The sequence below is a fragment of the Gekko japonicus genome, unplaced genomic scaffold (genome assembly GCF_001447785.1).
Source record: "Gekko japonicus isolate JY-2015 unplaced genomic scaffold, Gekko_japonicus_V1.1 scaffold21, whole genome shotgun sequence".
In the NCBI taxonomy this organism is placed as follows: domain Eukaryota; kingdom Metazoa; phylum Chordata; class Lepidosauria; order Squamata; family Gekkonidae; genus Gekko; species Gekko japonicus.
This window is the reverse complement of record NW_015173122.1, coordinates 1,198,611-1,215,643: the sequence shown is the minus strand read 5'-3', so window position 1 is coordinate 1,215,643 and position 17,033 is coordinate 1,198,611. Positions and strand designations below refer to the sequence as shown.

Sequence of the window (17,033 nt, the reverse complement as noted above, 5' to 3'; positions counted from 1 at the left end):
GGCCAACTCAGGAGCCAGCCGGAACTCCGTTCCTGTGCGTTCCTGCCCAAAAATAGCCCTGGAATACTGTACAGCCGGCCTGAATTCCCCCCTGCCAATAAACCAGCTTACTGGGCTTACAGGAGAACAGAACCATCAGACCAAGAATAGGAAACGCTGCCCCATTCTTCTCCTCTGGCGGGAAGCTCCTCCCCGAACATCACTTTCCCACCCCTCTCCTCACCTGAAGGGCCGACACAAACTGAACTGTGCTGACCAGCACCAGTTTGGACCTTGGGGAGAAGTTGAACCGCAGCGTCTCAACGAAATGGGCCGTGTCAATCTTGATGTCGACAAACACGTACAACATTTTCACGCCCGACGTGGGATCGATGGGAACTGTCGGAGAAGAGGAGGACAAAGGCTGTTGCTGCTACTGGGGGGCCCCGTTGGGGAAGAAGAAAGCCCCCCCCCCGCTGGCCGAGGAGAGAAACAGAACTGCCCCTGCTCTTCCACCAGCGTGCCTCCCTCCCTCCCTCCCTGCCCGACCCACCAGGACACAATGCAGGGTACAGCATTCGGAATCCTGACACGCTTGCCTTGCCTTACATCCCTCCCCACCCCACTGCCCCATACAAAGGCCAGGCCCATGTCGGTGATCAACAAAGCCTCTCCGGAGTGGGCAGATGGGAAAGTCAAAACTGGCAGAAAGCGCCCTGGCGTGGATAGCCCAGGCAAGTTCGATCTCGTCAGATCTCGGAAGCTCAGCAGGGCCGACCCCGGCAAGTGACTGGAAGGGGGACCCCCAAGGAATACCATGGCCGGGACGTAGGGGCAGGCAATAGCAAACCACCTCTCTGAAAATTCCAAGCCCCACTAGGGATCGCCAGGAGTCAATCGTGACTTCCAGGCGCACACACGCGCACACACAAATACTCACCCCCCAAAAAAAAAAATCAGCAGAAAGTGGTTCCATCCTGCTAATCACATGAATCATTTCTGTTTATGGAATGGACAGAGTAACTGGGTTGGAACACTTTCCCTATGAGCCTTAGGGCTCTTTAGCTTGGAGAAACGAAGACTGAGGGGTGACATGATCGAGGTTTATAAGATTATGCAGGGGAGAGAGCAGGTAGAGAAAGAGGTACTTTTCTCCCTTTCTCACAATACAGGAACTCGTGGGCACTCCATGAAACTGCTGAGCGGTCGGGTTAGAACGGATAAAAGGAAGTACTTCTTCACCCAAAGAGTGATTAACACATGGAATTCACTGCCACAGGTGGTGGTGGTGGCTACAGGCATGGACGGCTTCAAGAGGGAACTGGATAAGCATATGGAGCAGAGGTCCATCAGTGGCTATTAGCCACAAGGTATAGCTAGGGGCTCTGGGGCAAGTGATGCTCTGTCTTCTTGGTGCTTGGGGGGGGGTCAACAGTGGGAGGGCTTCTAATGTCCTGGCCCCACTGGTGGACCTCCTGATGGCACCTGGTATTTCTGGCCACTGTGTGACACAGAGTGTTGGACTGGATGGGCCTTTGGCCTGATCCAACATTGGCGTCTCTTATGTTCTTATGTTCTAACTATTCATTTGAGCAGGATGGGACCAGAGCTGTCAAGGTGGACAGCGGAAAAAAGAAACACGCTAAATGTTAGGGTTGCCAATTCCTGGTGGGGAAATTCCTGGAGACCTGGGGGCTGGAGCCGGGAGAGGGGAGGGTTTGGGGAGGGGAGGGGAGGGGAGGGGAGGGGCCTCAGCAGAGTATAACGCCATAAGGTCCACCTTCCGAAGCAGCCATTTCCCCCAGGGGGACTGATCTCTATAGTCTGGAGAGAAGTTGTAATTCTGGGCGATCTCCAGGCCCTGCTTGGAAGTTGGCAGCCTCACTGAACCTTTATGTCCTCTTCTGGGGGGCGACATCGAAATCGCCACACCGTGAGCCACGAGAACAGGAGGCATAAAAGGAAGGACCCATCAAGTCCAGAGCACCCCCTCCCAATGAGGCCTTGCCTTGCACCGTCTCCTGTCAATCAGCCTTGCCGGGAGAAAAACCCGGTCTCCTTAATTGGAGCATCTGGAGGAGGCTGCCTGCTGAGTCTCTGCACGAGATATTGCTCCAGCCCCACCTTCTGCCAATCAGGAGGAATCATCCTCAGCCCCCTTACTCTTACGGCATATCAACAGGACATTTTCCATTGCAGTCCAACAACCGTCGCGCCTGAGCTACAGAAGCACAGACTCCTGCAGTACCTCGGTATGCCTTCGCACTAGCTGGGGGATACGTGCTCCAGTTTGTCGGGATGGAGGCAAGACAAACCTTTTAGCTGCGCCCCGGGGGGGGGGGATGGACACTGGGTGTCATCAAACTGCTCCTGAAATGTCTGCACAGCAGAAGGACAGCCGCCACGCAGGAAGGTGCGAGTGCCTCCGCTCCAATCCCCCGCCCTTTGGTCACCCACAGCTCGGGCATCTTCGCCCTGGTCTAACCACTGGAATCCTCTGGAAATATTGTTTTTTTCTCTTTTAAAGCCATCCTGAAATTATAACTCACGCGGGTCAAACGGCGCACCGTTTGCAGACTCTGACTCTGAGCGGGGAAAAAATAAATAATGAAGTCACTCTGGCGTGTTGAATTGGGATGACCCTGATCCGCAGCCGGGGAGCTTGCATTTTGCATCAGTAAAACGGCCCTGCGCTGTACTTGGTGTTGACCTGAGCGCAGCACCCCTGCAGTGCGGGCACTTCGGGGCTGCTACCTCAGGGGAAGGAAGGTCACCTCGCTGGCCTCCTCCCCCCACCCCACCCTGCCCCTTTCTAAGAAAGCAGCAGGTTGCTGGCGGGCACTTTGCGCTGCAGCCACAAGAGGAGGCTGTGCCTCAGCCGGATCGTTGCGCCAGGGGCTCCGCAAACCATGCCAGGACACACTGGAAGTGGGGGGGGGGGGAGAATAACACAGACTGCCCTCTCTCCCCTGCCAGCCCCAACCAAGGACTGCACTGCCAGCTCATTCCTTGGGGAAAAACCAAGCAAGAACGTTCCCCTCTCGCATCCTTGCTCTGAGACCCCAGTGGCATCCTGCAGCTTCCCTCCCCTCTCCAAGCCTCGCCCCTCCTTCCCCCATCCTCACTCACTCTCCCCTGCAGTCGTCTTTTTTCCAAGGCTCCAAGAAGCCAGGCTGGCAGAAGACACCGGCACTCCCCCCTCCCCCCACAGATCCACCTTAAAAGCCGAAACACGGCCTTTTCTTCCTCCTCTCCCCACCCCTTCCTTGTTATTTTGAGCCCATTCCATCCTGGGTGGACTTCAAAGTTAGCAGCATCTGGGACAGCAGTGCAGTTTCCATGGCAACAGAATCCAGAGTACCCGTTCCGCCTAGGGAGCCGGCAACCGTTGCCTGCCTCCCCTCCATCCCTCCCTCCCTGCTCTACGAGGCCTCCTCCTCGTGCTCAGCAACCGTACCAGCCGCACCACTGACTGCGCAAGCCTCTGCCCCACCCCTCCGAGCCCTTCATGGGGGGGGGAGGGGGCTCTGTAAGCCTCTCCACCCTGGGGATGGGGGGGGGCAGAGGTAGACAGTGCAGGTGAAGCAGCAAGGAGAACCCGGCTCCACAGCCGCCCCGTAAAAGCCAACTGTGAAGCAAGTGCCAATGGGATTCAAACACGGAAGCACACGCAGGTTGCGTTCCCATTTATATCGCCAAGGTACTCTACCTGCTGTCTCCCACCTGAGACTCACGTAGGCCTCGGCCCGAGAACCTCCGATCCTTACCAGGTCGGGGCCTTTGGGGTTGAACCTGAGTGTCTTACTTATTAAAACATTTATTCTCCCACCCAATGCTCCCTCTAAGCTGTGGGGTCCTGTGAGCAAAAATTCTACATTGTGAGCAGTGTTCCCTCTAAGCTGAGTGAGTGTGAGCTAGCTCATCGTTTTTTAGCCTCCGGCTCACACATTTTTGTTTCCGCTCAGGAAGGAGGGCTCCAGAGCAAACTAATTTATGCAGTAGCCAAATTACTCGCTCATAACTTTAATGCTGGTAGCTCACAAAGGAGGATTTTTGCTCACAGGACTTCACAGCTTAGAGGGAGCGTTGATTCTGAGCTACTGGCACCGAAGTTATGAGTGAGCGATTTGGCGACTGCATAAATTAGTTTGATCTGGAGCCGTCCTTCCTGAGCTAAGACAAAAATGTGTGAGCCGGAGGCTAAAAGACTGTGAGCTAGCTCACACTCACTCAGCTGAGGGTGAACACTGATCCCCACCTTTCCTTCTGGTTCAAGGCCGCTTACAATCTTACCCCGATCTTGCAAATCATGCCGTGTTGGTGAGCCAGGCAGGCAAAAGATGCCTCCCTTGGCTTCCCTTTGCATAAAGCTGCCGTGAAAAATGTACACACATGGCTGGGGGGGGGGGGGACACCTGGTTTGGATGCAGCCCAAGCAAAGAGCCGTGAACGAAACAATGATTTGGATTGGTTAGCAAAGAGCTGATAGCTGAGTGTGTGTGGGGGGAGATAGAAGACAACTGATGCTAGAATCCAAGGATGAGTGAGGAAGAAGTGATGGACGCCGCTCAAAATCCCGAGCTTCATGCCAGATTCTCATGGGACAGTTTTGTGGGTACACAAAAGTACACCCTGGTGCTGCCAAAAACCATTTGCAAAACCCCCGGTGCTTTTAAAGTGCCTTCGAGCAGGATTCCTGGCCCCCGACTGCTTGCTCCTATGTAAGCAGATACAGGACTGCAGTTTTATACAGACATTAAAGACAAAAATAAAATCAAGATCCATCGGTTTCAGCGTTAACATGTGTTAAGGTTTGCGAGGCAGCCTCCCCGCCACGTTTCCATCCCTCGATCACTTTGAGCTGTCACTTTACACTCCCCATAGATTTGGATGTGGGGCGGGGGCGTAATTCACGTATTGATTTTTCTGAGCAGAGCATCCGAATTTGTTTGCAGAAGCTCTGGGTGACAAGGGTCCCTTGTGGAGAACTTAAAAGATAACTTCTGCTCCAGCCTGCCAACATTTCAGTTTTTTTTCAAGTTTCGCAGACAGAGAACTACACAGGGATTGTTCCAGCTCAGACCTACAAATCAAGCCATCATTAACTCGGCTCTGTTACACACACACACACACACACACACACACACACACACACCTCCCTAGAATTACCACCCTGACCTGGATAGCTCAGGCAAGCCCAATCTTGTCAAATCTCAGAAGCTAAGCAGGGCCAACCCTGGCAAGTACTTGGATGGGGGACCTCCAAGGAATACCAGGGCTGGAATGCAGAGGCAGGCAATAGCAACCCACTTCTCTGAGATGTCCGAGCCATACTAGGGGTCACCAGAGGTCAACCATGACTTCCAGGCATACACAAATACACACACACAAATTCTCTCTCTCTCTCTCTCACACACAAACACTAAACATGAATTACCAAGCTGCACCACATGGGCATCCCTAGTGGCTCCAGCATCTAGGGTCCGTCGCCCACTAGCAGCCAGGTCAAGCAGCCTGGCTATGGGAGTGCATTGGGCTGCCTCCAGATTCGGAGGCACCTTCACTGGGGGCCTTGCTAACACAGAAGGGGAGCAACCCCCCCCCTACCGAGAAATTAATTCAGGCTGCCTGTAACCCAACAGAGTGCTCTACCAGAACAGTGGCATTGCTGGGGTCGCGTGACTCGGTGGCAGACCATCTGCCTGGCATGCAGAAGGCCCCAGGTTCACAGGGAACTGCCTTACAGTGAATCAGACCCTTCATCCTTCAGAGTATTGCCTACTCAAACTGGCAGTGGGTCTCCAAGGTCTCAGGTACAGCTCTTTCACATCAACCCCTACCTGATCCTTTTAACTGGAGATGTGGGGATTGAACCTAGGACCTTCTGCGTGCCAAGCAGATGCTCTGCCACTGAGCCACGTCCCGTCCCCCCGCCGGAGCTCCAGGTAAAAAGATCAGGTGGCGCAGACAATACAACGCCTGCTGTTAACATCTGTAGCGAACAGCCATAATGGCTGTTCGAATCCCCACCACAGCCGGGTTGAGCCCCCGGCCCTCATCCCAGCTCCCGCCAACCCAGCGGCTCTAATAACAACAAAGGAATGGGTACCTGCCCTGGGTGGCAGGGGGCACCCTCCTCCTGGCTTACGCTGGGCGGGCGATCGGCAGCGGCGAGGAGAGGGGAGGGTCAGCGGCGGGGACGGCGGTGGCGGCAGTGGAGAGCGACCCGGGAAAGGCATCGGCTGGATCGTGCGGAGCCGTAGCCGGAGCTGCACGCTGACGTGGGATGCAGCGCGGCAGGAGCCGACAGGACATTGGCCGAAGCGGCACCCAAGACGCGCCGCTCCGAAGGGGAGAGAAACTGAGGCAGCCCGCTTGAGTCCGGCCGACAACCATCTGGATCCCCGGAGCAACGGGGGAAGCTGCCAGAGAAGAAAGGACGATGCCGAATAAAGGGTGCTGGTAGGCTACCCCCTCCCCTCACTGCATTGTGGCCCTAGGTAGGATTAATTACTACGTTGTAGTACTCTGTGAAGCGCTCTGAGACCCTCTGAGACTCATTAGGGGTCATGGGCAGTATACAAATCACATGTAAATAAAAAAAGGTAGTAGGGGATGTGAAAGACCTCTGCCTGGGACCTTGGGGAGCCACAGACAGTTTGAGTAGACAGTACTGACCTTGATGGACCAAGGGTCTGATTGAGTATACGGCAGCCTCATGCATGTTCCTCTGGGGTCTCAGAGCCAGCACTGTGTTGCTGCACCGCCACCCCAACTCACCCGCTCCGTATTGTCACTAGTGGCCAAACTAAACTGAGCCACAGCATGGGGCTACCCATGTACCACAACAGGCAGACGGAGCAGGACTCCCATACTCTGCCAAGGACAAAGCTATGAGGGAGGGGGTGGGGAAAGAGGCAGAGCCCAGGCTGGGCTACATACCCAGACAGCTGTGACCGTAGTGCACCAGGAAGTCAGCTCCCAGTGCCCGGGCTGTAAAGTCATCCACACAACAGGCGCCATAGGTCACATCGCCCATCACGACAGCTTCTGCTCCGGTGAACCTGCAAGGGAAGAGGAGGGGTGGTCAACAGGACTCTAATCTGGGAGAACCGGGTTTGATTCCCCACTCCTCCACTCGCGCCTGCTGGATGAACTGGGGCAAGCCACAGTTCTGTCAGAGCTGTTCTTGGAAAAGAGCAGTTTCTGTCAGAGCTCTCTCAGCCCCGCCTACCACACTGAGTGTCTGTTGTGGGGAGGGGAAGGGACAGGTGTTTGTAAGCCGCTCTGAGACTCCTTTGGGTAGTGAAGGGTGGGGTATAAATCCAATCTCCTCTTCTTCTTGAGAGCCAGCTTGGTGTAGTGGTTAAGTGTGCGGACTCTAATCAGGGAGAACCGGGTTTGATTCCCCCACTCCTCCACTTGCACCTGCTGATGTGACCTTGGGTCAATCACAAGCTCTGGCACAGCTGTCCTTGAAAAAGGGCAGTTTGTGTCAGAGTTCTCTCAGCCCCACCCACCTCACAGGGTGTCTGTTGTGGGGAGGGGAAGGGAAAGGAGTTTGTAAGCCGCCCTGAGACACCTTTGGGTAGTGAAGGGCGGGGTATAAATCCAATCTCTTCTCTTCTTCTTCTTCTTCTTTTACCTCACAGGGTGTCTGTTGTGGGGAGGGGGAGGGAAAGGAGTTTGTAAGCCGCTCTGAGACTCCTGTGGGTAGTGAAGAGTGCGGTATATATCCAGTCTCTTCTCCTCCTTCTCCATTAGGCCAGCAAGGACAGGGCTGAGGCTAAGTGGACAGACACATAGCTGCATCCGAGAAGCCTGCTGCCAGCCCTTTCCCTGCCGCAAGCCCCCACAAAGCCTGGAGCACCAGCCTTATTTCTCTAGCTGAAAAAAGGAAACAAGCAAGAGTGCCTGCCTCCCAGGGCGTTTGCCACTAAAGACCCCAGAACTCTTTGGCAGAGGAAAATGGAAAGAGGCCCCTCTCCGCAGCCAGTGGGTAAACGTTCCTCCCAGGGAAGAGGCAAAGCAGCTCAAGGCCTGGCCGGATCATTAAACTAGGTGCTAATCCACCTCTTCAGATGGGGAAAAGCCGTTTGCCATTCAGGGGATTAGGCACTCCTGAGAATACATATGGCCATCTGACAGCAATTCTGATTCTGCGAATTTAGGCAGATCACGAGAGGGAGGGCAGGGAGCGTTGCATCAGTGCTTCGTTCTTGTGGCCCTTTCTTACGCAACTAGGGAAATGCTGATCGCCACTTTGGGGTCAGGAAGCAGTTTTTCTCCAGGCCAGTTCGGCCGGGGATCCTGGAGGTTTTTTTGTCATCTTCTGGGCATGGAACAAAGGTCATTGGGGGTGGGGAGAGGAGGTGGTTGTGAATCCCCTGCATTGTGCAGGGGGTTGGACTAGATGACCCTGGAGGTCCCTTCCAACTCTATGACTCTATTATTCTACACTGCCAGCATCCCTGCTCACAGCGTGGAGAGCACCTTGCTTCTTCTGGATCAAGGTGGGCACAAGCTCCCAGCACTGTCAAAAAGCCCCACTGAAAACCCTCTCCCTTTTCTTCCAATATGGCAAAGAGAGAAAGGCAACCCGAGGATATGTCCGTTGAAGACCCATCTCTCCCTGGACCTGTGGATACCTTCTAAAGTTCGGGGCTCTTGCCGGCAGCGGATGGAGCCGGGGGAAGAGTGGGGTAAGATCCAGGGAGGAACACTTTCCGCTGCTTTATTGTTCCATGGGAAAACGTTCCGTTTCTAAAGATTCGTCGTTTCATGAAATGAACAGTAACAAATGAATGCCAATAAGAGGCAAGCTCGGGAGCTCCAAAGTTGTGGTAATTCATGTTTCTCAGGCAATTATCCCTAGAAGCAGAGAGAGCCCTTGTATGTTTTATCGATTTGTAAATTGGGGGAAGGGGGAAGAGGAATAAGACACAAATACATATCATCATCCAAATAAAAATCGAGTTCTGTGTTCAGATGGGTTGGCCGTGCGGGTCCAATCCAAACCAAAGCTAACATTCTTGTTTGTATGTTCCCTCTTCTAAGGCAGAAGGGAAGTTGTAATGCCCAGACTGATATGGAACTTTAGTTGCTGTAAATAAATAGGGCATGGTTTCCTGTCCTGAAAAACACAAAAGGCTCCACATCTGACAATAGCACTACAGATAAGATTAGAATTTCAACAGCCAATCCACATACAAAAGAACCTCCTCAGGAAACAGGAAACCTCCTCAGGAAACAATCCATATACAAAAGAACCTCCTCAGGAAAGCTCCTCCATTAGCATGTCCACAGCCTGGGGAACTCCTGCAGGACAATGACTCAACCCTACCCCACCTTCTGGATTAGATATAAATTACCTGCCTACCATTTTTCTTCTCACCTTGACACAGAGAGTACTCCATCTTTCTGTGTTATACCTCTGAGGATGCCAGTCACAGCTACTGGCGAAACGTCAGGTTCTACAATGCCAAGACCACGGCCACACAACCCGGAAAATCTACAGCAACTAATGAACTCTGGCCGTGAAAGCCTTTGACAACATATTGATATGGAACTAACAAGTCATGCAAAGGATGAGGTGTCCCTGCAAATTCTGTGAAAGGGAGGTCAATTCTGCCATAGCAGATGAAAGACACCCACATCTCTGGCATATCATGCACAGCTCTTTGGGCGCCGCAACAAGCACATCAACCGTTTTCAGTGCCACTGGCCTTCTTGCTTTATTTTGCGATGGCAAACTAACAGAGCTACCTCTTTGCGAACGATTTCCAGGATATTTTTTCTTAAATTTAAACACTGCAAGGGAAGTACGTTTTATGTTGTCCTTAATTTGTTATAAGCGTTATTCCAACAGAATAAATTCCCACACAATGCTCTGAATGTCTTTGATTACAACATGTGAGCAACACTGATTTTTTTTTTCCAATTCAGTTTTGAGTCTTTGTCCCTATTGGGATATTAACACAGGCTACACTGTTGCTTACTAAATAGTTGAAATAAACCTGCAAAATCAGATCACGTTCTGTTTTCCAGCTCAGCTCAGATTATTCCAGAAAAACCCCATCACTGGGTACAAGTAGGGATGCCAACCTCCAGGTGGGGTCTGGAGTTCTCCCAGAATTGCGACAGATCTCTAGACAACAGAGATCTGTTCCCTTGGAGGAAATGACGGCTTCGTAGCATGAACTTTATGGCACCACATGGCCACTGTGCTCCCTCCCCAGGCAGCCCCCCCCCAAGTCTTCAGGAATTCCCCAAGCTGGAGTTGGCAAGGGTTGTGGCTCAGTGGTAGAGCATCTGCTTGGCATGCAGAAGGTCCTGGGTTCAATCCCCAGCACCCCCAGTTTAAACAAATCTGGCAGTAGGTGACGTGAAAGACCTCCGCCTGAGACCCTGGAGAGCCGCTGCCAGTCTGAGTAGACAATACTGTCTCTGATGGCCTGATTCAGAATAAGGCAGCTTCATATGTGTGTGTGTGTAACCCTAGGCACAAGAAGAAGAGGAGAAGAGACTGGATTTATACCCTGCCCTTCACTACCCGGAGCCTCACAGCGGTTTACAATCTCCTTCCCCTTCCCCTCTCCACAACAGACACCCTGTGAAGTAGGCGGGGCTGAGAGAGCTCTGAGAGAACGGCCCCGTGATAGGACAGCTCTGAGAGAACTTGTGACCGACCCAAGGTCACTCCAGCAGGTGCAAGTGGAGGAGTGGGGAATCAAACCCGGTGCTCCCAGATTAGAGTCTGCACTCTTAACCACTACACCAAACAAGGGTCAAAGAGGAAGAGGAAGAAAGGTCCTTGCCTGAGCCGTCGAGGGCAAGCAGCCTGTGCCCCAAACCCTGGGAGCAGTTCTAGCCAATCTAGAGACTTCATCCAGGGACTGATGCTGCACCCTGCTCTGTTCTGTGCCCAAAGAGGGCTCTGACAGAGGTCACCCTCAGCAGCTCCTGGCAGGGTTGGTTCCAGATTTTGGAAAGCCCCGGGCAGAGAGTTCCCAGGTCTCCCCTTCTCAGCCTCTCACCCATGTGTCTTACTGACTACCTGGGTGTCCTTCCCTGCCCTGCTCACAAGCCCTCCGGCCCACGCTCACAGCCATCTGCATTGCCTGAAGCCCCTTCCCTGATGGCGCCAGGCAGAGCATGCAGCTGGAGGCATGGGTGGCGCAGCACTCACAAGCGAGCAGTCAGGGAAATGGCATGTTGGGGAGTTGGCAGCAGCGGGCCCTGGCAGACGCCCTGGCAGCTGCCCCACCGGAACGTATGCTGACGCTGGCCCCGGCTCCTAGCCACAAATGCCAAGTCCCTGGCGGAAGTTCCCCCGCGCCTGAGCATTGCAGTCCGGCCCTTCCAGTGTTGCGAGCTGCCCTTTTTAAACTTGCAAAGTGTTCTGTGACCTTTGCATTCTCCTGCACCGCAGCTATCCTCGTTTTCACAGGCAGGGGGAAGGAAGATCAAGCAAAAGAGGGTGCCCAAGGTCACAAGGAGACGCGATGGGTTCCTGAATGGACAGCTAGATTCAAGGCCAGCCGCACCTTAGAGAGCAAGAAGGTTTCAGCAGGTTATGAGCTTCGACTTTCGAAAGCTTATACCCCCCCCCCTCGAATCTTGTTGGTCTCTAAGATGTAACCAGACCCAAACCTAGCTGCAAACCAACACAGCTCTCCTCTGAAACGATCCCCAAAAGAAGAATTCAAGAAAATAAAACTACAAGCTTTACACGGAGGCAGGGCAATGATCTACAGCAAGGATGTCGAACTCATTTGTTATGAGGGCCGGATCTGACATAAATGAGACCTTGTTGGGCCGGGCCATGTGTGTCATAAAATGTAATGCCAGGTAGCAGAGACACTAGCACTCTTGCAATATGTTGACTATTTAACAGTTTCTGATAACTGACACTTCTTGCTCTGAGTTATTGCAGCGGCAGAACTGGAAAAGGAAGCAGGAAACAGCCAGGGCCTTGCGAGCCAGACTGCATCCCTCCGAGGGCCTGATCCAGCCCCCGGGCCACATGTTTGACACCCCTGATCTACACTGTCCATTGCTAGTGTTGGGGCATTAGGGCCTGGATTGAGGCTCAGTTCTCTGTTAAATCTCTCTGACTTTAATTTCTATAGTAATGAGCCTCTATAGTTGGATCTTTGGTTCTGTTTCCCAGGAGGCTTCAGGACTCTGCTAAGTGCCGTGGCCTTCTGGTACCAATAACCCTGTGTGTGACTTCTGCCTTACGTGACTTTTGCCTTTTGGAATGTTTATACATTATCAAATTCTAAACAGAGGCCACGGTCACACGCGTGGGGGAGGCGTGGCTGCTTGCCCCGGAGCGAACTACCGCGCGGCAGCCGGATCAAACGTCCCGGCGACGTCCTGTGGTTGGGGGGGAGGTGCCGATCAAAAGCAAATCCTACGGCGCAGCAAAGAAGCAGCTCGGTGGGGGTTGTGGGTTTTTTGTAACCCAAGTGTTCGCATACTCCGTTGGCTGCTTGTGCGCATCCCGTGGAGACTTGGGGAGGGAAACCTTTTCGCGACGGGACATGGGCGGGCGCTGGATGCCACCAGAAACGTGATCAGACACCCGCCCTTGCCCTGCGGTTTCCGGAAACTAGTACCTTGGAGGTACTAGTTTTTTACCGCGCATCTTCGGCGTGAAGCCTCAGGTTAGCCATGGGAGCTCTACGATTCCCAGATGTTGCAGTGAGATCGCGCCCGGAAAATCCGCCTATCTTCCGTCTCTGTAGCATGGCTAATGCTCCGTGTGACCGCAGCCAGAGAGAGTATCTAAAGCTACCTTCCTGGGACTCTCTTAGTCAGCCTTGACTCTCTGAGTCGACCTAGCTTAACCCAGGTTTCCTTGACCTTCCTGACCCCAGAGATAGAAAGGGCTGACTTTGTTGTATACCTAAGACATATGTCAAGTGCTCATCACAGACTTGACTAACAGTTACATTAGCTTCTGTGGTTGGAAAAGGGTACTTAACGTCTGAGTCTAGTTTTGTTCCTTGTCGTTCTGGCCAAACACCCTTCTGTTACGGGTCTTGACACAGCAACCCAGGATACCCTTTATAGAACTTCAAGGGCACTATTTATGTGTTGGGGTTGTATTGAAATATTCTGTGTCGAATATTGAACGGCTACAAAACTGTTGTCTGACTTAATAGTAATGGAATAAACTGAGTTTTGGTTTAGAACCTCTCTCTCTCTCTCTCTCTCTCTCTCTCTCTCTCTCTCTCTCTCTCTCTCTCTGCAACTGGGAAGCTCTCTCCCTTCCAAATTGAACACAGTGGAGGTAGGAGTGCATCAAAAGGTTCCTGCACCCCTCGTTTCCCCAATAGCTAGCAAATCCAGCTGTTTCCCCCCTCGCCATGTGCTCTGAACTCATACACATGGCCCTGTTCACTCAGATGTCCCCAATTCAGCAAAGTGTCCCGGGGGAAAGCCAAGTCCATCCTTGCCCCACAAAACAATCAGGAGCCGCTCTCCTGCAGCTTCATTCATTCCGACACCATGTGTGCAGGAGCGCTCGCCGGGGCCTTCTGCCTATGACCTGCCATTGACTGATGATGCAAGACACGCCACGGGTCCTTCCTCGTTTGCGTTCCAAACGCTCATTTTTTACCCGGTGGGGAGAAGCCAGAGCACAAAAGGAAGAATGAACCCTCGATGCATCTTACATCATTTCTTTTCAAGTATTGGTTGGCTCAATACTCTCTCCATGTAGGTGTCTGTTAAAAGGACATTTGGAGAGGCCTTGAAAACTGTCTGTGGCAATGTGGCGGCAGAGGGGGCAGAGATGGTTTTTAGAAACAAATGCCAGGCAGGGATGGAGCTCAGATCCCAACACTGGCGATGCCATGGCCCTGCAGGGGTCCACCAGCTCCTTCCATCAGCACAAAGACTGGGTGCCACCCCCGAGCAGAGACCCAGAGCTCCCACAGAGCAAGACGCCACAGAGCAAGACTGATGGTCTGGCTTTTCCCACCCTGCACAGCCAAGCCTCTCCTTTGCCCCTTCCCCATTTGTTATAGGCTTATGGGGTCTGAACTTGCTGAGACTGAGAGGGGGAAAAATCTTGGGGGGGGAGGAGGAAGAGGAGGAGGAGGAGGAAGAGGAAGAAGAGGAAGAGGAGGAGGAGGAGGAGGAAGAAGAAGAGAAGAAGAAGAAGAAGAGGAGGAGGAGGAGGAGGAAGAGGAGGAAGAAGAGGAGGAGATTGGATTTATATCCCATCCTTCACTCGGAGTCTCAGAGCGGTTTACAAACTCCTTTCCCTTCCTCCCCCCACAACAGACACCCTGTGAGGCAGGTGGGGCTGGGAGAGCTCTGACAGAAACGGCTCTTTTTCAAGTACAGCTCTGACAGGACTATGCAAGTCGAGGAGTGGGGAATCAAACCCTGTTCTCCCAGATTAGAGTCTGCGCACTTAACCACTACACCAAACTGGATAGCCCAGTGGAAGAGTCAACCCAGTGTGCTGCAGCGGTGAAAAAAAGGCAAACTCCATGTTAGGGATTATTAGGAGAGGGGTGAAGAATAAAATGGCCAGTATTGTAATGCCCCTGTACAGATCTATGGTGCAGCCTCATTTGGAATACTGGGTACTGTTCTGCTTACCATATCTCATATCCATATCTACCTTACGGAACGGCCTGTGGTTGAGGACAGCAACGATTTCCATCTAGCCTGGCACTCGTGCCCCTTTCCTCTCCCCCCACAGGGAGGGAGGTTACAATTTGGTTTATTTTCAGCATCGTCTAAAATGGTTTATGTATGGCTTTACTTGCTTTAATTTACAGTCAGTGTTCCCTCTAAGCTGAGTTGGTGTGAGCTAGCTCATAGTTTCTTAGCCTCCGGCTCACCCATTTTTGTCTTAACTCAGAAAGGATGGCCCCAGAGCAAACAGATTTATGCAGCGGCCAAATTGCTCGCTCACAACTTTCATGCCAGAAGCTCACAAAGAAGAATTTTTGCTCACAAGACTCCACAGCTTAGAGGGAGCATTACAGTAGTAGTAAATGTATTGTTCGGGGCCATTGGCCTTCACCATTAAAATATATTTAAAATGTTAAAACATTTGAAACATATTTACAAACAGACAGAGTAAAAATTCTAAAACCTCAGCTCACATTCAGCTCAATACAACAAGAACAATTCAGTTGGGGACGTTCTAAAAGGCACGATTCGCTCTGCTCTTCCTGGTTTGCCAGGGCAAAAAGAACCAGTCTGTAAGAAACTGCTTTAACTTGATCTGAACTCGTGTCCGTTGGAATTGTTGTTCACAGCCCTGAGCCTTGTACAAAACAGGGGAGGGCAGTTTATAAATCCCAATCCAGTGTTGGCAACCGTGTAATCCGCTATGGTACCACTTTCCAGATCCTTGGAACCCAGGAAAAATGGCACAGGAGGAGGTGCTTTTCTACCTTAGCTGCCACTGCATAGCCCCAAATTAACATAAGCCAACCTCCAGGTGGCACCTGGAGATCTCCAGCTATTAAAACTGATGTCCAGATGACCAAGATCTCCTGGAGACAATGGCTGCTTTGGGCAGTGAACTCTATGGCATTATACCCTGCTGAAGTCCCTCCACACCCAAACCCTGCCCTCCCCAGGCTCTACCCCTCAAATCTACAGGTATTTCCCAACCCAGAGTTGGCAACCGTGTAATCAGCTATGGAGCCACTTTCCAGACCCTTGGAACCCAGAAAACATGGCACAGGAGGAGGTGCTTTTCTACCTAAGCTGCCACTGCATAACACCCCTCCCCCCAAAAAAAAAAGTCAGAGGTGGAGAGAACCATATCTGTTACCATGAGGCTGTTCTCCCATTCTACCCACTTGGGGCAGCAAAATGACTTGAGACAGCCCTGCCTTATAGCTAAGCAGAAGGAAAGAAACATGGCTTGCCTCCCTCCATTTCCCCCTTCCCTCTGCCACCCCACCAGCCATAGTCGGGACACTCATCTGGAGCTTCCTTCTAGATCCCGTTGTATTTCTTCCCACAATGGGCATTACTCCTAGTAAATAAATAAGACACTGCAGAGCTGGAAAAAGTACAGAGGAGGGCAACCAAGATGATGAGGGGGTTGGAGCACCTTCCCTGCGAGGAAAGGCCAAAGAGTCTGAGACTTTTCAGTTTAGAAGAGAGACGACTAAGGGGGGACATGATAGAGGTTTATAAAATTATGCATGGGGCGGACAGAGTTGACAAAGAGACATTTTTCTTCCTCTCCTAAAACACTAGAACTCCAGGGCATCCAATGAAGCTGATGGGCAGTAGGTTCAGGACGGACAGAAGGAAGTACTTCTTTACACAGACAGTCATTAAAATGTGGAATTCGCTGCCAAAGGATGGCCACGGGAATAAACAGCTTTAAAGGGGGATTAGATAGATTCATGGAGGATAAGTCTATCAATGGCTACTAGCCATGGTGACAGAGGGGAACCTCCACATTCAGAGGCACTAATCCTCTGAATCCCAGAGCCAGAAGGCAACATCGGGGGAAGGCCTCGACCTCTATTGCCCTGTTGCCGGCCCTCCAGAGGAACTGGTTGGCCACTGTGTGAGACAGGATAATGGACTAGATGGACCCTCACTGGTCTGTGGTTGGCCACTGTGTGAGCCAGGGTAATGGACTAGATGGACCCTCACTGGTCTGATCCAGCAGGGCTCTTTTTATGTTCCTATGTTCAATTGCCCACATTAGTGCTGGCAACAGGGACACAGGGCTCTTTTTGCAGAAAAAGCCCAGCAGGAACTCATTAGCATAACAGGCCACACCCAACAGAGGAAAACTCATTAGCATATTAGGCCACACCCGACAGCACCGCTCATTAGCACATTAGGCCACACCCCCATGTTACCAGAAGTGTGGTCATCCAGCCACACCCACCTTTCCCTTCTTATGCTGGTTACCTTGTTTGTTGTCAAAACCCAGGGCTTTTTTTGTAGCAGGAACTCCTTTGCATGTTAGGCCACACACCCATAATGTAGCCAATCCTAATGAGTTTCTGCTGTTGGGTGTGGCCTATTATGCTAATGGATTCCTG

General features: G+C 52.2%; 1 protein-coding gene across 1 annotated transcript in view; it reads right to left on the bottom strand.

Moving 5' to 3' along the window:
• Positions 1–17,033, bottom strand: part of DPH1 (diphthamide biosynthesis 1) — a 64,872-nt gene that overhangs the window by 28,737 nt on the left and 19,102 nt on the right. Inside the window, exons 4-5 of the mRNA XM_015421877.1 lie at positions 6,922–7,043; positions 224–378 (exon numbers count right to left, since the gene is read on the bottom strand). Of these exons, the coding sequence (XP_015277363.1) occupies positions 224–378; positions 6,922–7,043 (277 nt within the window). The remainder of the gene's footprint in view (positions 1–223; positions 379–6,921; positions 7,044–17,033) is intronic.